General features: G+C 43.7%; 1 protein-coding gene across 3 annotated transcripts in view; it reads right to left on the bottom strand.

Annotated features, from left to right (window-relative positions):
• Ehf (ETS homologous factor) overlaps window positions 1-21,596 on the bottom strand; it is a 38,721-nt gene extending 17,125 nt beyond the window's left edge. Inside the window, exons 1-2 of one of the 3 annotated variants that reach the window (XM_008852365.3) lie at window positions 21,482-21,596; window positions 1,385-1,484 (exon numbers count right to left, since the gene is read on the bottom strand). In XM_008852365.3, coding sequence (XP_008850587.1) covers window positions 1,385-1,481 — 97 coding nt within the window. In that variant the 5' untranslated portion in view covers window positions 1,482-1,484; window positions 21,482-21,596. Of the gene's footprint in view, window positions 1-1,384; window positions 1,607-21,481 lie in introns of those variants that run through there. The other 2 variants (XM_017802992.2, XM_029555697.1) reach the window with 2 other exon arrangements.
• Window positions 21,597-25,822: the final 4,226 nt, after the last annotated feature.

Here is a 25,822-nt window from a genome sequence, read left to right as displayed (position 1 = left end):
TTATGTCTCACACATGCAGCTGGTTAAGGGTGGGAAGCAGTTATTGTTTTTTCAATCTCACAAATCTGATTGCTTTTTCCTAAAATAATGAGTTGCTCTAATAGTGCAGCTCTGGATTTGCCAAGAATAGGCAGCAATTTTCAATATCCTACTGATAGGCCTGGGATCCTCTCTCCTGCGTACTTAATGTAAGGCCAACTAAAAGCAGTTTCTGATACTCTGTTCAAATTTGGGAGAGGAGAGTCAGAGACTCTCCTGAAGTGATCTGGGGGAAGATGCCTCCTCTGTCAGAGAGCCCATTAGATTTTCTTCTTTCAGGAAAACACTGAAAACCCAGGGAGTTCTGTTCTCTGTCACTCAGCTGACTTCCCCATCCCCTTCAGTACTGATGAAAAGCAGGGTCTTCTTCGGAGGCTCTTCAGCAAAAGAAACAAAACTACCATCCGAATTCTACTCTCTGCTAAGTCTATCACTTCAGTTTTCTCCAAAGCAAATAGTAAAAAGGATGTTTTGGGGATGCCAAGACTTCCTGCTCTCTTTGGGAGCCTCTTTCTAAGTCCCCACAGCAAGTTCACCGCCTGCCACAGAATATGTAACTGTCCAGAAAGGCCAGCAGTTTGATGAGACAAGTAATCTAATACAGGAAGGCCACCTGTTCATGCTTCCTGCCACGCCTGGCTGGGATTCCAAATTCAAAGAGTTGGAGTGCCACGTGGATCTGTCGCTTCAGGGAGAATATTACCCTCCACTGCTGTCTCTCAAAACTCTCCTCGCTAACAGGACAGATCCACGTGTCAAGGTAAACAAGAGCAGCAGAGTCTCTGGTCAGGAAATCAGCAACAGGTGAGGGGCTCACTGAGCCCCAGTGCTTCTTAAATCCAGAGGTGTTGGACACCCAGCAGCCTGGCTCTGCTGAACGCCTTCAAAGTGAGATGTGGACCTTTCATTCAGTTTTTGTTGTAAGCCGCAAGCTGTATCACCAAACCTGACCTACAAGCCACCAGATCTTCCCACTTTTAGCCCGTATATTCTAAAGTAAAGCACTGAAGACAAGACCTGGTTCCCTGATTCATTTCTTTCCCTTTTACACGAAAAGTACTGGAAAATGAGCTAAAAAGTTTAACCTGTTATAATCCCCTCCACTTTAACTCCATGTCCATGCATTGGGGGGTGTGTGTGTGTGTGTGTGTGTGTGTGTGTGTGTGTGTGTGTGTAAGAGAGAGAGAGAGAAAGAGGCAAGAGAGAGATTGAGATTGAGACTTGTCATCTGTTGTCATCTGTTGAATAAATTCTGTATTCTTCAGGCATCAAGATGGAAACGGAGTTAGACCAAGAGAAGATGCAGGCAGGGGCAATGCCACCCACAATGCCACGGAGCCCTTACCATTGCACGTGGGGTAGCTGTCCGTCCAGGCTGGCTGCTGGTGAAGGAGGTTGTTGCCTGGATTGAGATTCATTACACCACTTCCTTCCAGAATCATGATCTGCAAAGGATCAAATAGCCATTCAATCAGTGCCTTTTAAACACGCATCACTAAAAAGTGCAGATCATGGAGTTAATTTAGGAAAGGAGAGGGGAGAGAGAGAGAGAGAAAAAGAGAGAGAGAGAGAGAGAGAGAGAGAGAGAGAGAGGTGTCCTTCTGCCCATTGCCACAGCCCTTTCGATAAAAACAAAACTCATGGCAATTAAAATTTTCCAGGTTCAACTTTCATATGCATGAGGCAAGTTTTTACAGCCACCCATTCATAAATGAATAATCTCTGATCAGACTCAAAGCAGGGAGGAAAATGCAATACTTGCTCCCAGGGCAAGTCTGGCTAGAATCCAAGTTTTTCAGAAAAGTGAAAATGCGAAAGAGATTTTATTTAAAGTGGAATTTCAGCTGATGGAACTGCAGACCCGGCACCTATGTGAGAACTCAGCTGAAATCGGACATTCGTGGGGCCCCAACACAAGTGGCCCCCACACCAGAAGACCCCCTAGAAGGGTTCCTCAGTGCTGATACTTTCTTGAGATGGACAGGTCATGTGAGGACAGGCTGTGAGGGCCTCCATCATATTTTATAGTGCCCCTTACGTCTTTTAAAGGCTATGGAATAAGATTAGGAATCATTTGGTTTCTATAACAGACACTTCTTTAGGTTAAAGAAAATTGCATTTTTGCTTTCTTCTAAAAAGTTATGGCAAGTTTTCCTTCTGCCAAAGCCCTGGAGAATTCAACAGACTTTTAAACCACCCTCAAGATGACTTCCTCGGGTTCTTAGTTCTGGAACTCAGAACAGCTTTCATTCATAGCCTGCCTGGAACTTTCAAACGATGTAAAAGTTTTACACCTCAGAAGAAATTCCTAGCATTTATGATGTGCCTTCCCCCAAGCTGGACACCCTCCACACTGTAGGTCAGAGCCCGAGGGATGTATGCAATCAGAGGGAGGGCAGGCTTTTTCTAGAAGCCTAGTGAGCATTACTCAGAGGCTGTAAAAGTCACTCGCTCTTTATAAAACATTAAGGTGTGGATAGCCACAGATCATGAAATTTGTTTCTGCCTATTTAGGGGAAATTTTGCATCCTCAGGTGTCACCCGTGTCCACAGATTGGAATTGCTCCCTCAGTGTAATCCCAGCCTACACACACACACACACACACACACACACACACACACACACACATCTCTAATTGAGCTTTGGCTCCTCTGGTTCTAAGAACCTGAAGGGGAAGAAGAAGGCCCTGGGATAGCACATGTACGTTCATATATTCATTTATTCAACAAATATTTATCGGCCTGATGAAGGGCTGAGCTCTGTTATAGGTGCTGGGAACAGGGTAGTGATTAGGGGTTGGACTGGACTAGACACCATTTTTGACAGTTTTTGTCATCCTCACACTTGCTTGGTAAACAATTAGGCTTGGACCCATCACAAATGGAAAGTGAAGAAGGAAATGGCAGGGTAGAAATGGCAGAGAATTCAGTTAGTGAAGGGCACCCTGGGCGGGAGCAGAAGATCGCTAGAATCTCTCCTGGTACCTGTATCAGAACCTTGAAGCCAGGAGAGCAGGTTCCTCCAAGCTCTCCCACTTACTAGCTACAGTAAGTGCTAACTCATACAGACTACCGAACCTCTCTGAACCCCATGTTCCTCCTATGTAAAATGCAGGTGAATACATCTAGCCTGGACACTGGTTAGAGATCAAACATGTTTCTATACTTAGAGCACTTGGCACAAAGTAGGTTATGATTAAGTAAAACACAAGTGCAGAAAGTCATCACCTCTCTGGGTAACCTGAACCCAAAAACAATCCCGGTCCTCCAATCCTCAATCTGAAAACTTAAAGGTAACATTGATTCTTAAGTTCCCATCTAAGATTCTCTTTCATCCTCACCTTCAGAGAAGGAAAACCACCCCAGGTCAAACCTTTCTTTCTTTCATACGATAACAGAAGCATGTTCCCAGCCCAGCTTTCTAGGGCAATTTTCCTAAGCTGAGAAATCAGTCTGGGGACTTCAAGGCAAAAGAAAATCTCCAAGTTCCAGAAGGTGGGGAAGGAGAGGGCCCAACCCGGGCTCTTGTTTGCTCAAGGATGGGCTTCTTCCTTGCCAGCATTTGCTCAACCACAAGCAGTGGAAAGGTTACTGTTTAACCCTGAGAGGGCTGAAGCTCAGAGCCCAGCCTTGGTGGAGTCCTGCAGGCTCAGAGGACAGGCAGGAAAAGGCTTCCTGACTATTGGCTCCAAGGACTGACCTGCAGGGCTGCTTCTGAGTGCCCAGGTCTGTGGAAAAAAGACATGTTGGGTCCAGTAAGACCCTTCCCTTCAGCTAGCTCAGGGATTAGTTCCTTACTTCCTAAGAGATGGCAGATGGTGTAGGGACTAGCCCCATTCTTTTGAGTTGAGCAAGAGGCTGAAACTCTAATCTCCCTGCACACTGAGGATGACCCTGAGCTACATCTAACTGGCCTTAAATTTCCTGATCCTCACTTTCCTCGGCTGTGAAATGGGCACATCACCAAACTCAAAGTCTTAAAAGTATCACCCAAGACTATCTATGTCAAAAACTTAGTGGGTAATAATATTTTTGTTTCTTTGTCTTTTATTATTTTTGTTTTGTTTTGTTTTTTGAGACAGGGTCTCCCTGTAACCCCAGAGGGCCTAGAATTGCTACATAGACCCGGGTGGCCTCTATCTCACAGAGATTCGCCTGCTTCTGCATTCTGAGTGCTGGGATTAAAGTTGTGTCCTACCATGCTTGGCCCAAGAAGAATCTTTTTAAAAAGAATTTGGTAAGTATCTCAGGAAGTTTCTCTGCTTGTGACCAAGTCCTTTTCCTTGGGGAAGGTATCATTTCTCAACATGATCTCCTGGAAGCTTGCAGAACTATTCCCAACTCATAGAGAAGCCTTTAGGACTGCAGGGTCTCAGCTGCTCTGTCACCTCCCACTCCGTCCTCACCACCTTCCCAAGCCCTTTTCCCTGCTGGTTACCCCTTTCCAGGGGAAAGCAGCCAGCAAGCATAGTGAGGGGCCCTTTTTACAGGGCCCATTAAATGGTTACCACTCATAAAAGAGTTTATGTGGCTTAACCCTTAGTGAGTCAGAGTTCATTGGAGCTCCCCCAGGCTTGTGAGCAGCGATAGTCTGGGACCCTGAAGGAAGCCACCGGGAGCCACAGGAAGACACCTTGGGTGGGCTAGGCTAGCCAAGGCTTTCAGCAAAGTCCTTCCCTCTCCCAGGCTCAGTATTTCAAATATAAAATGTAGGCATTTGTCATCCAACAGCCTCTCAGGATGGTTGAGAAGATCAAATGAGATAATGGATAATAAATGTGCCTTGAGAACTATAAAAAAAACCCTTTTATAGTCAATGTACCCACACCCCCATATGCTAATACAGACTTTCCATGCTCTATACTGATTGCTTTATAGGGTATGAAAATCTACCTTTTTAATTAAAAAGGACAAGGATTACTAGGTGCTATGTTTTCAGCTCCCTACTTTTCTTTCAGCATAGCATTCCTTTAAAATAAACAGTATCCAATATGTGAGATAGAGGAATCTGCCAACCCCACCTAGGTTCCAGGCACCATCTCTCAGTCGAGTGACCTTCGATCTGTTCCTCTTTCTGAGTCTCAGTTTCTTCACCGGTTTAAACAGGAGATGTTGGGGACGAGTGGGGAGGGAAGCAAGGTACTCAGATTTACTCTAAGCTTAGAGCTGTTCTGAGGGATAAATAATACAATGGGTTTAGAAGTGTCTAGTTTAGTAATTGGTGAGAACATGCGTACACACACACACACACACACTTAATGACATGATTTTTAAAAATGATTTTTAAAATAACAGGACTTTATTCATTTTATGACTGAACAATACTTCATCATGTGTATGTGCTACATTTCCTTTGCCAGTTCTATGGACACTTTCATTGATTCCATGTCTTGAAATAGTATAAGTTGTAATAGTACAAGCAGAGTTAGAAAATTCTTTACTGTGGGGGTTGTCCTTTAAAGGAAGGGTGTCCAGTAGCATCTATGGCCTCTAACCACTGTATGCCAGATGTCAGTAGCTACCCCCAACACACACCTGTGTATCCCCTGGGGCCAAATCACTCCTGGTAAGGAATGGTGGCTCAAAGTAAAGCTTGTGGCAGCAACATCAGGGGCTGTTGGTGTGGCAACCTTGGGCTGTCCCTCAGCTTTTCTAAGCTGTGATTTCCTTTCCCAGGAAGCAGACAGCATCGGTACTGACCACACAGGCATGCTGGGGATTAAACATGCTAGGGACTAGTGAGCACACAGCACAGTGCCTGGCACACACAGAGCCATTGCCTAATCAGTGGTTTAGGAAATAGACTCGGTATCGGAGCCACTTCCATCTGTTCCTGGGTGGTATTTATTCTAAATATAGACTATAGATTGTTAATTGGACTATTAAAAACTACATTACAATAAGTTAAATTTTATTTCAAACCCAAAGAGTAAAAGAAAAATGGATCATGAAGTTTTTTTAATGCAGTCTCTTACACCCTCTTCAAGGGTATTTGGCTCTGTGCCCTCATTGATGCTCCAGATTTTCCCATTTACCCAAAGCATTACCCCTTTGTGTAGAAATTCATAAGCATGACAGTCTGTACTTTATTTAAGAAAGAGGGACTAGCCATGCTACCCAACAGAATAAAGCTCAGAAAAGTTCCTCATGCTAGGTGTCCTGTTGGGACCTGCTGGACAGTGATCAGAAACTCCCCTGCAAGTGATGAGCCATCCAGTTCCTTGAAAATCGTAGGCCACTAGGGATTGGCCAGCCCAGAACTTATTTTTGCCTCAGTCTTACCTTGGCAGGAAAGATAGGCACCTGTGTCCCTCAGTGTCTTAACAGGTGATTTAAGGTAAACAGCACATCACCCTAAGCTGCTCAGGGAAGGGACTGTTTCCAGAATTACAGTGATGTCCTGGGACTGCCCTGCTTCAAGGTCTTCCTCAAAGGCTTCCTTCTCACCTAGACACGCACCCACCCAGCTGTCACACACATGCTGGACCACTCCAGACGGAGGAACAGAGGGACAGAAGGGGAAAGAAGTAATTGACCTGCAGTTGGTGAGGGGTTTTCACATGGGAGAAGTCGAGATTTAGCCACAGAGATAGAATCTTGCTGACACTGAGCTTGAAGGACACATTCAAGGCTATCAGGAGATTCCAACTCAGTCCAAGTTGCTATATCTCAAAGACAACTCTTCAGAGTGTCAGGGATAATGACATAGACTGTGGGGTTGAGAGATTTTGGCGGCAGTGAGGACTACAGGGACGTTCTGCCTTGTTTCCTTTTTTTTTTTTTTTTTTAATTTTTTAGTGGAAGGGTTTCCTTGGAACTCCTCCCCTATCCCGAGCGCGCGTGGGCCTCACAGAGTACCCCCTGGACCAAAAAAAAAAAAAAAAAGATGTATGCCCCCACCCCTATTTGTTTTTTTTTTCTTTTTTTTTTTTTTTTTAATCTTTTAGAGGCAGGGTCTCCCTGGAACTCACTACGTAGACCAGGCTGGCCTTGGGCTCACAGAGATCCACCTTGCCTTTGCCTCCCAAGTGCTGGGATTAAAAGTATGCACCACCACACCTAGCTAGTTCTGCCTTCTTTACAGCCTCAGTCTCCCCATATGCGCAGTGTGGAATTGTTAGACGGAGTAAATGAGACTGTTTAGAAAGGACACAGCATCTGACATGTGGTCACTGTTCAGCCCTCATTAGGTCTTAGGATAGGATCTGCCTGTCACTCTCTTTAAGCTGTAGCTGGCTTTAGGGACATTCTTGGGGTAGAAGTAGACTCTTCAGAGTCAGGAGAGTATAATGATCTGGGAGCTCTGGGCTCTGAAGTCAGATGGGCATGCTTTAAATCCTGGCTTTGCCACTTTACTAATGGGATGAATTTAAACAAGTTATTAACTTATCCAGACTTCAATTTCATCATTTACAATAAGAGTATGTTATGACGAGTTCCTGAGAGTCAAGATGGAGTGATGACTGACACATGCTTAGAAAAGTTTCAGATACATAGTAAATACTTGGTAACTGATAGCAGGCTTTTATAATAATAATAGCATCATTGTTTTTTGAACCTCCTCGGAAAAAATTTAGAACTGGCTCATTTCAAGGAAAGTCTCAAATTCTGTCATCTGCACAGTATTCTCGAATCCCAGTGATCTAGTGCAGCCAAGTCTTGAACCAGCTCTCCTGCTTCCTATCCCCCATCCGGGTGCTACTGAGTGGATCCACAGCTGAGCTGTCAAGGCCAGACTGTTCACAGAAATCATGCTAGTCCCTATGGGTACAGGTCTTGCCCAAGGGACTGAAACTGATTCCCTTTCTCCCTTGCTCCCCTGTCTCTCTCCAGCAACAATGTGCCTGAAACTGCCAAGGGCTGTGGAAGGGCATGTATCTCCAAGCTCTGTGTGACGACGGGCTTTGCATTCCCACACTCCAAGCTGGGGCAACAGATGGGGAGAGCAGCGTGCCGCCATAGAGTATGGTTACAAGCTTCTCTGCCCTATAGGATCCCTTGACACAGGGAGTGCTCAGTGTTCACCAAGATCGAGTTCTGGAATTAGAGTGAATAGGGACAGGAAAGCAAGGGAAAGGGACACCTCTGAGATTCTGACACGGTAATGAAGCCCTGCATGTCAAAACCAGGAAGCTTTGCCTAGTCTCAGGATACCCAAGAGAGCCAAAGACTGCTCCAGCAGCCTCTTTTTCAGCCTCTTTTTTAGTATAGGTCTCCCGGAAGAGACAAACGCAGCCCAGTTTGTACTGGCTCAGCTGGAAGCAGCATTTGCTCAGGGGTGGGGATCCTGACAAGGGCAAAATGCAGTAAAAATAATAATTTTGTTATACTATAGTAACTGAAGCTTAGAGAGTACTTCAAATGTCCTAGCTCCATGCTAATGGTCTTAAACGCTTTATCTCATTCAATGTTCACTACAGCTCCACAAGGCATTATATCATTACCAGGTGGCCGACTGAGGCTCAGCGAAGTTAGGCAACTCGTTCAAGGTCATGAGGCTTAGCAGGATTGGAGCCAGATGAAAACTCAAACTCAGACAGTCTAACAACAATCCCCATGAACTTTGCAACTCTTTTCTGAGAAGAGGGCATTTATCAGAGACAAGAGCTTCCCTCCATTCATTCGCACCCACAGTCCCATTCCATATACGGTCACAGCATCTCTAGTACCACTGAGCTGCCTCATACCCTTATCAGGCTTATAGACGAGTACATATAGATACATATATAAATACATATAGTTACATATATACATACGCATACATACATATATGATATAGATGCTCCCCTGATAACTCCACGAAGTTATTTTCAACTTAGTATTTGGGCAATAAGTTGACCCATAGTTATTATAGGTGCATTACCTGAATTAGATCCCAGGCCAAAGGATATAGTTTACTTCTGCTGTAATGTAGAAGGTATACTGGGAACTACCGGGGCTATGTCGTAGATCTTCAACAGGGTTGGTGCCTGTTCCCTGTCCTCAGCCTCAGGGAACTGAGGGTCAAGGCCTCAATGTGCCTCCCTCCTAACTCCCTTCTTTATTCAACCACATTCTCCCCCACACTGCCACAGAACTGGCTGCCACGGGACACATTTACTCCTCAAGCCAAGAGAGCAATTAGACCTTTTAAATGATGACTTATGCGATGACAGCAACAGCCAGGCCATTCTCAGTCCTTAATCAAAGTTGCTAGCAGGTGAATTCACAGCATTTGCCCTAAGGATGTCGCAACAGCTCACCGACTTCCTGTTTCAATATGACTGTCTTTCAAAGGACCACTCCCAAGTAGGAGAAAAGAAAATTCATGTTCATGGGAAATGTTGCTGAATAGAATATAGACAATAATTTTTGTTTTTACAAATGTATGGAAATGTGAATCAAGCTTGGAGAATGTATTTGATCCTCTTTGGAGTTACATCACAGGTAATGTCATACCTTCATAATGTGTTTTGAAACAGACGTTTCATGTTCCCAGGTGCAACATCTGAAGTATTATTCTTGAGACTTCAAGCATTTTCATGACCAATAATATAATATAGGGAGGGTGAGGCTGGCTGTATGGTAGATACACCTTGTTGACTGTAAGCCATTGGGAAACTGACATATCATGCTGATCTTTATCATCCTTGGTGCCAGACCCAGACAAGATGGCACATCCTGACAGTGGCAGGCACCAGAGTTGATCAAAATGCAAGATTGCCTTAAATCACCCACAAGACCTCTGTCAGTCTCATTCAGATATGACAAACTAGGGCAAGATTTGAATCTCAAAAGGTCACAGAGACTTTCCAAATCACCATAGAATGGCTCCCTCTTACCAAAAATGTGCTTACACTTCTGGCTCAGCACCTCTGTTCTATGGGCCTCAGTCCCTCAAAGGACCAGCTGTTGACACCTAAGGATCTATAGACACCATGTATCATTAAGAAAACTCTGCACTCATGTGAGTTTATAATTTAAAGAGAACTATGAAGTCGAGACAGGTTGGCAGGCCTAAGCGTCCCCATCTCTGACAGAAGGTCTGAGAGATTGAAAAACTGTTCTTTTACCTGAGTTTGGATGCTGTCTTGATGTCCTCCATTGGTACCAGAAAGGCCCTACTGTCCCTCTCCAGTGGCACATGAAGTAGGAATTATGTCCATAGCCTGTGTGGGCCATTTTTAAGAATTCCTCATTTTCCTTACCTCCCCCGAACCTCAAAATCTATCTCCTCACTATGTTGCCCCTGGACTTTAAAACCCAATGACCATAAGGTAAAATATAGCAAAATTCTAGGCCTTGTTACTTATTGCAACCATGGGTGTGCTGTGACAGATAAGACTGGAGCATTCTAGATGACTCTTACAATGTTTAATTTCCCACTCAGCTTTGAGAAACTATGAAGGTGTTTTTTCTCAAGTGTGGTCGACACACCATAGTATCCTCACCACCCAAGGAAGGGTTAAACTTAAAATTGCATGGGATCCTGCCCAGACTTCTGAATCAAAATCTGTATCTCTAAGAACTTCTTTCTGAATCCTTGTATACACTCACAGTTGAGAATTTCTGTCTATAAACTCATTCACTTGCCTAACCTCAAACCCTAACCTCAAACCCTAACCTCAAAGTCCCACTACCAGGTGACTAACCGACATCAGCCTTGAAGGGAACGTCCATAAACAACAACAACAAAACCTTGTGAAGTCAGAGACAAAGGATTCCATTGGGAGAATTCAAGTTCTAATCTGTGGAGAACCTATTGTTGTATTGTTTGCCAACTTGATATAGAAGAACTCTTGATGCTTTTCATCAAAAGCCCCAAATTACCATGTTCAGCAACGTTAGCTACTGATAAGTAAGTATCTCTGAAGGCTGAACAAATACTCTCCTCTCAGAACATTTTTGGGTCCTTATGATGGTTTTACTCATCAAGAGAATCCTGTGACTGGTTGGATGGTCCTATGCCTCTAATCCACCTCCACCTTTAAAAAATTGCTTGGGTGTTAGGACACATATCCCCTGACACACACACACCAAAATTGATAATTTAGCCTTCAGAGGAGACAAACTATCTCTGAGAAATACTTGTTCAGCTATTACAAATATTTATTGGTCCCCTCCAATTAACATATAAATAGTTACAGTGACAACTAGATGCACTGCATCTTGTTAGGTGTTAGAGACATAATAGTGAACAAAACACAGATGCTCTCCTGCCCAGATGGGTTAGCAGCCAGGACACACTTCCAAAACAATAGCAGTTCTTTCCAAAGTCATCTGAGCTCCTACACCTCCTTGAGAATAGAATGGGAATGGCGCAGAGACAGTCAGACAACCCTCTCTGATATCTGAGGAGAACCAACCAGGGAAAGAATTTCAACAAGTTTAAAAGCAGGACTGATCCTCTTCTCTCCAGCAACCCCATGCCCTTGCCCTCATAGAAAACCCTCACTAATACATTGAGTTGGCAGACAGGATAATGCCTCTGAGTTTCAAAGAGCAGCCTCAGCCAAAACCAGTCTCCACTCAGGGCAGAATAAAGCAGTTGGTTGTCTGCATGGCTGAAAGTTTCTTCCCAAGACAATGGCGTGTTTATGTGTCAGAGGGTTAGGAGTCGGGTTGTTAACATAAAACCCACCGTAAACAGAGCTGTTAATTCGGTTGTTGGCAGGGGCTTCTGTTATCTTCTGAATACCTCCCAGAGGGATAAACCCGACTCATTTGAGTTGGCAGCAGGATTATTTTTTTGCACCTGTTGCTCTACTCCGATAACAATGCAGTTAAGCATTGATTTGTTGGAAAATAAACAGAAAAAAAGCAAAGAAAGGCATCTGCCCAGACAGCCTGAGCTGGTTTGACTCAGCCTTCATGCCAATCTATTTTTCCTTTAAAAACCAAAGAAAATCCTGTACTTTCAGTTTTGATACTATCCAGCTATTCCCTCAGAAGAAAAGGAGGTATCAAATAGGCCAGCAGGAGCTAGCAGGTCCCAGAAGCCAGAAGACCTTGTATTTTTCCACTGACTGGTTTGCAAGGGCACTGAGGGGTGTCCAAGGTCTGCAGAGTGGTATGGCCAGTCTCCAGCCAGCCTGTGTTCAGATCAGGAATCAGATGAACTAAAGAAGGGGCTTTGGGAGGAGATCCAAACCCAAACCACACTCTTCAAATGGGTGGGTTCCGGAAGTCAGGATGTTCAGAGAAGAGGCATGGTCTGTAGGTTACCTCTTAAAGTGTAGGCTTAGTACCCCCGAGTCTCAATCCAGCTTCTCTCATAGATGCCTGGCATCTAGCCAGGATGAAGAGTCCAATTTGAAAAGCCCCAGATCCTGGAACATAGCTTCCCCGTCTCAAAAATGAGGCTACCTGTAGCTACCTCAAAACCAGGCTATGAAGATTCACCCATGTTCTGCCAAGGGCTTTGAAGTCCCAGGTCCCAAGTAGATAGGACCTGAGGGGTTCAAGGTGTGATTTCTGCCTTAATCCAAGCACCATGGTGATCTCATTCCTCATTAGTTAGCTAAACCCCAAAAGGCCCACAAAGTACTAAGCAAATCATTCAAATAGGGATGATGAACAACACTAATAAGCCAATGGCATCATCACCCAGCCTTCAACACGCAGTCAGAGGAAGCGTCTTAGCGTTTCTTTTCAAGCTGGAGCAGAGCATAGGCAACCCCTTCCCCTGCCTTCTCTGGACCACCAGGCCCTTTACCACCAGAGACTTAAAAGGGGACTAGAACAGTGGCGAAGGGCTTGTGGCTTGCTGGGAGTGTTAAGGAAAGGGTGATCCAACAGGGGAGGGACATGGCTGGCTGAGCACTCCCAGGCATTCTTGTCGCGAGCAAGGCAGGGAGTGGAGTGCCTCAAATCAAATCAGGCAGCAGAAAAAGAAAAGATTTAACAACAGCCTTATTTGACTGAAAAATAAATAAGTCCAACTGCACAGGAATGCGGGAAGGGTGGAGGGAGGTAAGGGGTGGGGACTAGAGGCAGGGAGGGGTTGGGGATAGACTAGGACAACGAATTTGACCATTTCAAGAGTCAAATTTCCTCCAAGGAAAACACCAAGATGTCAAACAAACAACCACCAATCTTCACTCTCACAAACTGCACATTTACAAAACGACACCAAAACTATGACAAGGAGGAAATTTAGTATTTATTGAGTGTTTACTGGACTACGGAGTAGAACTAAGCTTTACATGAATTTTCTCAATGAACGCTGATGACAACCCCCAAACAATACTACTAATATCTCCTTGTTAGAGATGAGGAGGCACAGCAAAGCTAAAAAACTTCCCCATTGATCCAGTAAACACATCAGAGATATTATAACTTGGAAAGGGGTGGGAAAGGTGGCACAGTTCTTTGTAGCATTGAAAATAGATCTTTGTGTCACTAAAGAGGAGATTATTGTCTCTTGGGACCTAATACTTTTCATCTGAAAGCCTGTCAGAAGGCCTCCCTGAACCTTTCCCCTAAATATGAGGATGAGGCACATTGATCATCCAGTGCCCTAATAGGAAAGCTGTCTTTGTGCCCACTTGAATCCAGATCCTACAGACATGCCAACTCATGGCCCCCCAAACGCATTCATGGAAACATCAGTCTCAGGGATCAAATGTGTTGCTTAGCAAATGTGTAAGGCCCTGGGTTCAATCCCCAACACCAAAAGAAAACGAAAGTCCTTCAGTCTAACCTCCTGCTGAAAGCCCCAGATTGACTCAGGGGTTGAAGTGGCTGCCTGAAGCCACCTATGACAAGCTAACAAGCCATGTTAAAAGTGCACCAATAACAGAGGAAACTGCTGAAAACTAAGGAGAAATCATAGCTTCTTTGGAGAAGCACCTCAGTCTGAGGGAAGACCTCCTAGTGTTGAGAACAGAATCGAGACAGACTGAGTGTCTCACGGGGAGCCTAAAGTCTGCCATAAGAGATCTAGCAAAGTCTTCCCCTCATTCCAGCATGGCTGTGTCAGACCTGGCAAGAGTTTGTAAACTTAGCCCTGCAATACCACAGAACCTCATAAACTTCCGTTATCACCTTTGTAGGCTCAGACACAAAAAACATCTGGATTTCCTCACAGATCGGAAGATTTCATATTAAGAAAAAGTAGCCTTCATTTTGTTCAGATAATCATTAAATGACATAGGCAAGAAAGCCAAGCTCTTTTTTAGAGTCTTCCTACAAGAACCTAGACCCTCAGCATGTTGGGTCGGGTGTCACTTTCCCTCCAGAACACCCCTCTTCCTGTTTCTCCTAAGTCAATGGTCTATGTAGCAAGCTCTCTGGAAAGTAAAGAATGAAAATTCACCTGGAAAGCAAGCACCTCAATCCCAGAAAGCCTTTCCCAGGAATCAAATCCCCCAGTTTCAGAGGAAACCTTCAGAGCACAAACAAAACAAAAAAACAAAAACTTGCCAACTCTGAAACTCCATCTTCTCTCCTGACTCACCTTTTGACCTCAGTAGAAAGGTGAGACTAGTTCAGTGACCTCGACAAGCATGTGCAGGGGTCTTCGGCAGCAACTTGCCAGGCTGCCAGGCCCCAGGAATTGTAACCTATTTCAAAAACGCCACCCCGTTGAGTGGTAGAGCAACCTACAGAAAGCAAGACTCGGTAGGAAAGGAAAGCACACAGCGCCTTGTTCGAAACTTAAGAATTTCAAGCTGGGCATGATGGGACATGCTTGTAATCTTAGCACTTGGGATACAGACACAAGAGGATAGCAAGTTTGAGGTCAGCCTGGACTACATAGTGAGTTCCATTCCAACCTCAGTTACATAGTGAGACTATCTTAAAAAAAAAAAAAAAAACCCTTTGGCCAAAAAAAACAGGGCATTTCATCAACAGCAGGGATTTATAACAAATATATTTTTTTTAAGCACAACTTTAAAAAAAAAAAAAAAAACCCTTAGGTCAATAGCAACAGGGCATGTCATCAACAGCAGGGCATTATAACAAATATATTCTTTCTAAGCACAGACCCTTTATAACTGTACAAGTCACTCATCCATGATGCTGCCCCCCTCCAAGGCATCAGTCTAAACAAACTTTTGCTTTCACTCACATCGTTTCTGTCACTATTGAGGGTGGGGTGGTCTTTTTTGTATCTGAATGCCCTGTAATCTGCCTTCTCAGGTGGCTGAGAGAATAAAATAAAATATTTCATTGAACATGCCTGTGACCACCTGGCCTGCAATAGGCACTCAACAAACATGAGCTCTTAATTACAGTAGCAAGAGTGTTACTATCTTCTTGATGCCCTAGTCTAACCACAATTCCAAGGCCACTTGTAAGAGGAAAGCACACATTCCCCTGTTTTGGTGGAGACTGTGGATCAGATGGTGGTACTCAACAATCATTTCTTTAACCCATGTAAGAAAATACTGTTCACTAGGTCCTTAACCCTTTCTTTGTACCATGGGTCCATTGTATAATCTGTTGAGGCCTGTGAGCCTCTTCTCAGTTTTGTTAATCATCAAAATACTTTGTAAAACTAATGTGTGATATTATAATATGTGCTTCCTCAAATTAGAATATTTGTTATAAGTCTAATAACCTCTATGATGTCAGATGTCAATACTCTGGAACCTCTGCAACATGAATTCTCCTGGTAATAATTACTGTTGCAGCTAACATTAGTGGGGAGTTTTGCCTATATTGATATTGAGAGAAGATACTAAATTTTAATTAGAAGTTACTGAAAATAACACCATTTTTTTTTCACATCCAAATTCCTAGATCCCCTGAATTCTCTCCATGGACACCAAAGAAACTTTGAACACTAAATGAGGAACTCTGAATGTTTTGGTAAACATTAAAAAACATTTAAAAATACAAATCGTCGAACAATTTTGACCACTTGTTCAACATTAAAAACATTTAAAAATCCAAATAGGTGAATAAGTTTGACTACTTGTTCAACTTAGCCTTTAGAACAGCTTCCACCTGACCAGAACATATGAACACTGTAGCAAGAGGCAGATCCACCATGTCTAATCAAAATAAATAAGCAGACTCCCCCTACTACACACACCAAAGTCTCTAGAATACTCAAGGTTAATGCCTACAGCAGCAGTGGGCAGCAGACATCTGAACACATCACAAAAATTGTAGGTGTGGGCAACATCCACATAGCTGCAGTTTGCTGATGAACAACCCACAGAAGGACATTTCTCCCAGAGGTCCCTACATGCCAGGCATCAAAGCACAGGATAGAAACATGCTGTGTGCCCAACACCTCTGTGTGTTGTATCTTGAAGCTAGCTCAAAATAAGGCTTAATTTGGGCCCCCCCATCATTAATGTGGACCATCCCAGTTTCCTACTGCCTACTATCACCAACAAAAAATAAATATTGAATTTCTCCCCCAAAGTCAAAGTGTAGAAGTGGTTATTATGGAACTAAAATCACAGAATTTAATACTTATCCATTCCAACTCAGTGGAGACTGACAGAAAATGCCCAAATTGAATATTTCTCTCTGACTTCCAGCCTATAAATTACTATTTATCACAAGCATTGTCTGGGTGTTTTCACATTCTTTGCTTAATTTAATCCTCATAATAGCCCTTCACAGTAGATGTTATTAACCCCATTTTCCAGATGAAAAGACTTGGATGCTAGTGTTTACAGAATTCACCCAGTGCAATGTCCAAATTAAACGTAGGCATTCCAATTTCATATTCAGTGTTCAGTCTTACCACATCCCGAGGTTCCCAAGCCACAAAAACTCAATGCTTCCTGCCCTTCAGATGCACAGCAGTCCAAGCCTACTCTTCATCCTCGCTCTTCTGTACACAAGCTCTGGCTAGTGGGGGGAGGATGGCAGAACAGAGACTAGTTGCTCTTCGATTTTCCTAACAGAACAAAGCTGGCCATAGGCTGAATTTCAGACTTAGTCTATAGCCCACACAAAGACAAAACAAGTCTGGTCAGCAGTCACTTGGGAAACAGACTGTTGATTGCACTCTCTGTCCAAAATCCACTCATCTTTTCCTCTAGAATCAACCCAACATCAACCCAACTGAGGGAAGCTTGCTAAAGGAGCCTAAGAAGAATTCTGGAATTATCTCTGCAAGATGGCCACATTCACCAGACTCTACTGACACACACAAGAAAAACAAGAATCTCTTTCTATTGTGAGAGGCTCATCACAGTGAAATGGAGTGACAAATTTCTCAGATTCACAACTGGGTCTCAAAGACTACTTATCCTAAGTCTGATACAAAGTGAGGAAGAAGTAGAGAATAAGACATCTTAACTTCACCACGGTTACACCACCAAAGAGCATATGCATCTAGAAAAGGTTATGCAAAAGAAACGTAAGTTTTCATAGTAAAATAGCTTGGTTAATAGGATGGTCTGTTCTTTTAATAGGTAAACTATTATCTGCTTGGATTTTTGTCTCCTTTTTACTTTAGGCTGTGTTTCGTCAGAAAGCATGTTTTGGATTCACTCAGTCAGGTCACAATTTCAATAGTCAAAAGCCCTTCACAATGATAACCATGCTTCTGAGAAATAAGCAATGGAGACTCTGAAGGCCAGGGTGAGGGGTAAGAGAGAGAGAATGTGAGTCCAATGACCAGATGATAAGAGGCCCAGCCCCATAAAACAAACTGAAAACAAGAAGGGGTTAGGTATTAGTGAAATCATTTTCAAAGGATCGTTTTACAGGATGTCTCTTTTAAAATCAAGTCAATTAATACCCTAGGAGCTTCTTTAAATGGGACACCTTAACCCTGTTGCAAGTTCTGTTTGCTCCAGATACAGAGCTGAGGCCCTCAGGGAACAGTAGGGGCTCCAGGTTGGTGGGGCCAGTCTTGCTACCCATGTGATTGCTGTAGTCTCCCTCCAGCACAGGGTCCACATCTTTCTCATCTGCCCAGTCGTCCATAGACAATCAATGCAGCCCAGATTACGTGGATGCCAGCATGCTGGACGCTCACTTTACGCCTCTCCAGAGGCAGCTCTGGTGTTTCTGGAAGATACCATTCAAGGGCAGCTCATGCAAATACCCGTTCCTTTTCATCAGCGCACTTCTGCCCTCTTACCACCTTTGAGCTCAGGGATAAAAACGGGCTACCACATGCGAGCAAAGGCTGGTGCTGCGTCTCGGTCTTTTGCTAGATCTACTCTTAGTCAAAAGTCTGAAGACCTTGAAGGAGTCACTTAAGGGCTCCTGCTGATCTCCCTTTCTGTCTCATCCTCAGGGAGCCTCTGTCATGCCTTTTTCTGTTCTGGACCTCTCCCCACTCCTGAATAACTGTTCCCTTCACTCTTGGTCACTAAAGTCAGCAGAATCTGGGATTGAACTATATCTTAAAGGTAATCAGGATATATAAAAGAGGAAACTAAAACCCAGAGATGGGTAGTGTGCTGCTCTGGACCATACAACCTTGCCAGGTCTCCTGATTGCCATACTGAGCAGTGTTGCATACTGTGCTCTGATCACTCCAAAGACAGAGTCAGGTCTTCTTCTGGAAAGATCCTTAAAGAAATATCTTTGTTCCCCTCTGAAAGGCAACGAAGTTTTTATCCAGTAACTGAATGATTGATGGAAATTTCTACTCTAACCCATCTTGGCTTCCATACCATAATGCCATTTGACTAGAAAATATGGATATGCTGTCATGGACTATTCTCTCCCTGTGGTATCACAGATTTCCTGAACATCTTGACAGTCTGGCCCTTTAAAAATCTTTCCAGTGTAAATAGACACCACAAATTTGATCACAGTTGCTTGCTCTTTAGAACAAATCATACCACTTTAGATAATTTTATAAACAGTGAGATATGAAAATGTCAAAGTGAATGATCCTCCCTCTCCCTTCTGATGTTGAGAACTGATTTAAGAAGGGTAGGAAAATGTGGAAGCCTCCTGCCTCATGTTCTGAGGGATACCCCCTACAGATGTGGCTTACTCCAGCTGAAACCCACTGTTTCAGTTACACAGTGAGGGTAACCACACAATGAGAGTGTGTGGTCTTTAAACACCATGTTAATGCCTCTCAACCAGGGCCCCACTCACAACAGAAAAGTCTGCTGCCTTAGCTCTGTGGAAGAGAAGAGCCAGTTTAACAAAAGAAACGGACTGCAATGTCAGCAAAGTGGTATCTCTGAAATTCAGGTTTAGAGTTCATATTTGGTTCTTTAATACTATGATGTTGCTTTTCCAATGTATTGTCAGGTTCAGCTATAATATTCTTGGCACCCTCCTCCACCCCAACTCCCAGAGGAGTTACTTTGAAAGTTACAAGTGTTTGAAAGGACAGAGGGACACCTCCATCTGGAGGAAGAGAAGACTGGGTGAGCTCTTATGTGAGCCTCTACAACTGTATGTGAGGTTATAACATGAAAGGGTTCTTAAACTTAGGTCAGAAATGCAAGGAAGTCCAGTCACCACCTAGTCCTCAAATCCCCAAAGTTGAAAAGGGTTAGGAGGAGGGAGATAAGAAGGAAATAAAACTTAGACAATTCCAGAAAGCTAAATTCCACTTCCTTAGAACAGAATATGGGCCCAAAGCATTCACCTTCTGACCTGATGAGACCCTCTCAGCTTCCTACTAGCTAACTGAGTGTCACTAAGTAAACATTTGGAACCTCTCAGTTTCCATCTTGCCTAAGGCCCTCATTGAGAGCCAAAAAGATATTGAAAGAGGATCCGGGTAAACCTGGCCAATGAATGAGAGACCTTTTGAATGCCTACAGACATGAAATCATGAGTGTGACTGTAGGGCCTGTCCAAAGTCTGGAAAGACCCAAGATACTTCCATGAGAAATCATGGTGCAATAGTACAATAAGCAAAAAAACAAATCAGAAAGCTTATGTGAATTTAAAGAATAGGTAATAAATTCTTTATCACAATGAAAATGTAATTTTTGAGACCTTTTGAATAAATAAGGCCTAGGTCAAGCACTGACGTATCCACAGCCATCCTGAAGAGCTGGCTAAGGACATCTGGAATGGTGATATAATTTTAAGCATAGCTGTTTCCTCGGTTTGCTTTATTTTAGAATGTCTCTGCCAAACAGTCTGGAAAGATGGGGAATGGAACCCATGCTATCTGGTATTTTAAAATGTGGATACAGACGTCTAAATGGCTTTCGTTTTATTTTCCATCATGTTATCTAAACACCATTCACCACTGGTATGGAAAAGACTCTATAGTCTTAGACAGAATTAATGACTTACTCATAGTCTTATATAGTCTGAGAATTTTAGGCCACACATAAAGGACAAGTGTAGCTTTCTGCAACTGCAAAGGTAGCTATTGTAGTCATTCCTAAAATCTCTCAATCCTTTTCTGATATGTCTTTGTCTCTGCTTCTGGAAACTGACTCTTCTCTGGACCCCAGTGGAAGTACCACACAGTCATTCACAATCCCCACCTTCCCTCTTCAACTTCAAAAGACACTGATGGATCCGCATACCTAAGCCCCCTGAGCCAAAGCCTGAACTAGTGCTTCCTTCAGAAATCTCAGCCTCTAAACTCTCACTTTCTCCCTGAGGTCAGTACAGAGAAGCTGCAGAAATACTTGAGGACTCAGACTCACAGAACCTTAAACCTCATCTTAAAAATGCATTATTAATAGCACTCAGTGTGCAAAGAATCCTAGACGTTGAAAATGTCACTTTCCCACCTTGGTGCTTTTGTGGACCAATAAGGATAATTTCCCACTGTTTTTAGTTCTGTCCACACTGGAACCCACACCTCTTAGTGGTATACAAACAAAATCAAAAGAGTCCCTATATCGAAGTCATTTGTTGCTGATGAGTCATGTCTACCTGTCTGGTCAGAGAATCCCATTATGGAAAAACAAAGAGTTGGTTTGTCGCCTTGTGATATGGTAAAATCGTCTACCTAAGTTGCATTTTCTTTGAATGGAATCATTTTTAAGGGTTCAGTTCTCCCCAGGTGTCTCCTACCTACCTTGGCCACCTGACCCAGTTCCCATGTGAATGTGGACTCTCTTGTCTATTTAAAGCCATTTCCAACACCAGAATATCCTGAGTCAGAAAAATTATGAGCAAAGAACACCTCTAGAAAGTGAGACCATGCACTCTGGACCCCACCAGCTTAGTCAACCAGCTCTTCACGGTGACACCAGAGTCATCTGTCCCTGTCTGCCTCTGGTTTAGAGAAATCCAATCCAAGGACATCGCTTTGCCACACCACATGAATAGAGTGAAATCAGGGAACTTTCAAAGTCTTGGTGATTCGAAGTCCAGACAACGCAGAAAATGCACAGATAACAGCCAAAGGAGTCCAGCTGCCCTCACCAAAATAAATTCTAACACGACCCAGTAGGAAAGCCCAGGTAAAGCAAGCTTTACTTCCTGCCAGCTGCCTGGGGAGACTGTTTTATTTTCACCTGTCTGATTCAAGACAGGCTTCTCTTTCCACGAAGGTGTTTGAGTGCCAGATTAAAACAAAGATTTAAAAGCAAAGACTTACCTCATTTACCTCAAGATTCTGGGTGGGAAATCCTATAGCTCTGGCAATGGAGGAGACAGCAGGTAGCTACCACGCCAGCTCCTACAGGGATAGGGAGCCACGGGCCTTATCACGTCTGAGTTCTCATCAGAGTGAAGATAAATGCATATGACAATAATTTAAAATCATTTTGTAGGATGTTAAGCAATAAGCCACCAACCGGGAATTCCCTAAGTCACTTCCCCCTCATCTGATTGGCTGCCCAGCCCTTTAAAAAAATAAAATAAAGGATTACAAACATTGGCTCATTTGCATTTGGCCAACTCACACGTTAGTGTTCAAACAAAACAGGTCTAACCAGGTTATGCCTGTCTCAAGAACAGAGACAACCTGTTAATGGATGAGGAATTGATTTGGTGGTGACTGTTCTTTTCAGCTTAGAGGCAGTTTCAGGTGAAAAGCACCACACTTCCTGAAGACAGGCTCAGGAAAGGGGAATGTAAAAGTGAAGTAGCACAAGTCCAAATCAGGCAGAGACAGAGGAAGGGGGTGTGGAGGTCCTCTTGAACATCTGATTTCATTTCTAACCTGTATTGGGTCCTCTGCTTTGACATCAAGATCGTTGCCCTGGCTGTGCAGGTGTCAGGATTGGAAGGAGCTCCTAGCCCGTTCGTTCTCTCTCTGGGGGCATCATGACTTACTCTTTGCAGTGACTCTTAGCAATTTCGGAGGACTTTGAACAGGCTCTTTCCCCCCAGCTCCAGGTAAGAATGTCGGGAAAAGTCTTGAAGGGGGCGATACTGGGAGGAAGGGGGCACTACGAGATGCCCAGGTACAGCTGTCAACATGGGCAAGGCAAGTGCTGGTTGGTCAGATTATCTAGGCTCCTCACTTCTTCTCAACACTGCTATAATCTTTTCTATTGTTCATCAATCCTCCCTGTAGGATTGTCCAAAACACTAACAGAGTTTTAGCAAGAAGTGATATGTTGGGGGTGGTTCCTATGAATTCCACAGATCCTCCCTCCCCCCATCCTCCTGGGCTAACGGCATACAGGGAGTTTCCTATTCCTGCTTCACTGGGCCCCAAATGTTCCTCTACCTGCATAGGTGAGAAACTGCCCAGACCAGGAAAAATACCATCTCCTAACCATTAACTTTTTCCTTGGGTCTTCCTGGACACTGGTCTGCCCTAAACCAATCGTCCAAGCATGTTACTTGAACTCACAGGGCCTCCCCTTTGTGGAAGAGGGAAAGGAAGTTGAGTTTTGGCAGAGAGATAAAAATTTTGTGATCACAACCAAAAAATTCCTTGCATGAAAAAGATCCTCTATAAGCAAAGGCTGGTGAATGGAACAGGACACAGTGGCTATTGTACTGCTAAGACAGAAAGATAAGGAGCAGTCGTGGTCTTGTGCTTGTTTTCTTTGTTTATGAAATATGAATACAGAGAGCTTTTCAAGCACAGAAGACACAGTGAGAGGGCAAAGGTGGGCTCTGAAGGGTCTTGGATGAAGGCAGGCCTTTAAAGACGGTCTTGAAGGTTTAAGATAATACAGTTTAGGGAAGCTCTACAAGCCCTCTCCTCTAATCTCCAACGAACATACCCACTTTGCTTCCCATTCAACTTTGTCTACCTGCCAAAGTCCCTGTTAACATGTAAGTGTATGCCCTGGGCCTGATAAAAACAGTAAATGTCATCATTGCCCATTATCACATTAGCCCCAATTAGTTTATCAGCTCCAGATCTGAGAGCAAGGCCCCAGGGAACAACCTGCTGGAGTTTTGCTGGAAAGATGAATCAGAAACAGCCCAAGTTGCTCCAACTTCACCTACCACAATATGTTTGCAGGGGGAGGGAGGAGGTGGGAAGTAGGGCTCTAAGGAAAGCAACTTTAGCCTTCTTTACAGTTTTGCCTGACATTAACCTGAGACAGCAGCGGTGGTAAACGGCAAGAGGCTTCTGAGGTATGAATTTCAAATGCAAATACCTAAAATGATGTGGCTCCCTGGCCCAGGCTCAACCACCTTTAGTTAAACCCTTTAATTTCAACATGAGGCATTCTTTTCCCACTCTTATTCTGATCATCCGGATAGACACTCCTGAGAAGAGTAATGACTCAGCATTGGTAAGAGTAGGAGGAGACAGAAAGATGTTAACACACACACACACACACACACACACACACACACACACACGTCATCTTATATGTGAGGTACTTAACAATGCATCTGTAATTAGTGGTCTTTATTAAGTATTGATTCTTTTCTTGGGACTGAGCTGACTGTCCTAGAGAGAGAGAGAGAGAGAGAGAGAGAGAGAGAGAGAGAGAGAGAGAGAGAGAGAGAGAGAGAGAGAGAGAGAGAGAGAGAGAGAGAGAGAGAGAGAGAGAGAGAGAGAGAGAGAGAGAGAGAGAGAGAGAGAGAGAGAGAGAAGATAGAAAGGAAGGAAGGAAAAAGGATTCTTAGGCATGCATCTACAGAGAAATTCCTCTAGAGGATGAGATCGTTTGCCCTACAGTCAACTTCAACAAGATAGTGCTGATATCAAGACAGACAGACAGACAGACAGATACAAAGATCCTAAATATGTAGAGAGAGACACACAGATAGGATACGGTATAGATTTCCTGATTTTTTTAGGTGAAAATCAGATTTGAAGATAAGGCTTTTTACTGCAAGAGTCTTAGATCCATGGAGTAAACCTGATCATAAGAAGTTTAAAAGAATAACTATGAAGATCCTTTACCCAGATGCAGTGCACATTCTTGAAGAGGAACCAGGCAGAGTCATTATCATCGCAGACCTCCATCATTCATTCTATGCTTCAAAGGTTATCTGAGAGATAGATAAGAAGTGCATAAAGAGGCACGGTCAAGACCAAGATAATACCAAGAATAGAATCAACTCTAGAAACGCAAGTGCTCCTCATAGGAACCCTCCTCATCTCTACCGATCACTGTCTCTAACTTGTACAAAGACTTGGAGCTTCAGAGTCAAGTCCTGATGCTTGTCCCCACCGAATAAAGGGAACAACAGAAGTTGGAAAGATGTCTCATGAAGTGCTTGCTGCACAAGCATGAAAGCCTGAGTTTGGACCCCCAGAGCCGACATAAAAAGCCAGGCATAGTAGCAGGCACCTGTAAGCCAAGCACTGGGGAGGTGGACACAGGAGGATCCCTGGAGCTTGCTGGCCAGCTAGTCTTGCTGAATCAGAGAGCTTCAGATTCAGTAAGAGTTCCTGTCTCAAAAAAAATAAGGTGGAGAGCGATTGAGGAAAACACACAGTGTCAACCTCTGGCCTCCATGTGGACACACCTACAAGTATACAGGTATAAAACACACACACAGACACACAGACACACATACACACAAAGTGGGGAGCAGGGGGCAGGGATAAGAAGCAAACTCAGCAGTACTGTTTGTGGTGCCCTGGAGCGCCTGAGTTAGTAGGTTTGTCTGCTAGAAGACCATATCACAAAACCAAAGGGACTTAAACTGCTAAACCAAGACCAAGGAAAAGAGTCTCTCTGGGAACATCAAGCCCTAAGGGGTCCAAGTCTCAAACCAAACCCTGCTGTAGTTACAAGGTTAGTGGTAATGATGTGCATGAGGATGCTCACTTGCTTTGCACAGCTCTTGACTAGAGGCCTACATTGTCTTTGAAGGCAAATGTGTGTTTGTACATATTTCTGTCTCTCATTGCCTCCTGATGACATGGATCTACCCCATGGCAGAATGTATCAACTATGTAATAAGAAACATGCAAAAATATTAGTATAGGCTGTGCAAGAACAAGAAACTCTCTCTGGTCCTATAAAACTCAGATGGGACAGTCAGTCAAGAAGAGTGGAATATCATCATTTATTACTCTGACTAGAGCCAAATAAGGAGCCAGGGTTCATAAACATCTGCCTCTTACCCTCCTCCTCTCTGAAGTTCATACTTACAAAATCCTTAAATTTTTGAATGTTAATTAATTAGATTTCAGGGACATTTTCTCTCCCCTGAGGAGGAGCTCATGGGCCCTGAACGTGGCAATTGAGTTCTCCTTGGGAGGTCACAGGTTGACAGTTTTCCTTTCATTTGCAAGGAGCACTATATGGCTTTTACCATCACATCTGTGCAACCACAAATTAATCAAACCCTCTGAACTGCCCAGGTGAGAGACATCCTCACTGTGGAGTAGGGGAAGAGCACTCCTGTTATGGAGAGAGAGATGGGATAGGTTTCTTGGGCCTTTGAACATGTCCCCAACGTTATTAAGCATGGAAGAAGAGACTCCTTTCAAATCTTAAAGATTGTTAGGACATCTCCACTCTTGCCCAGCACAGTTTGCCCCTGTTTTGCCTCTCTGTCTCAC

This window comes from Nannospalax galili, unplaced genomic scaffold (assembly GCF_000622305.1).
Source record: "Nannospalax galili isolate Female #2095 unplaced genomic scaffold, S.galili_v1.0 scaffold126, whole genome shotgun sequence".
NCBI classification, from domain to species: Eukaryota; Metazoa; Chordata; class Mammalia; order Rodentia; family Spalacidae; genus Nannospalax; species Nannospalax galili.
The sequence above is the reverse complement of the archived record's forward strand: the minus strand, read 5'-3'. Positions and strand labels throughout refer to the sequence as shown.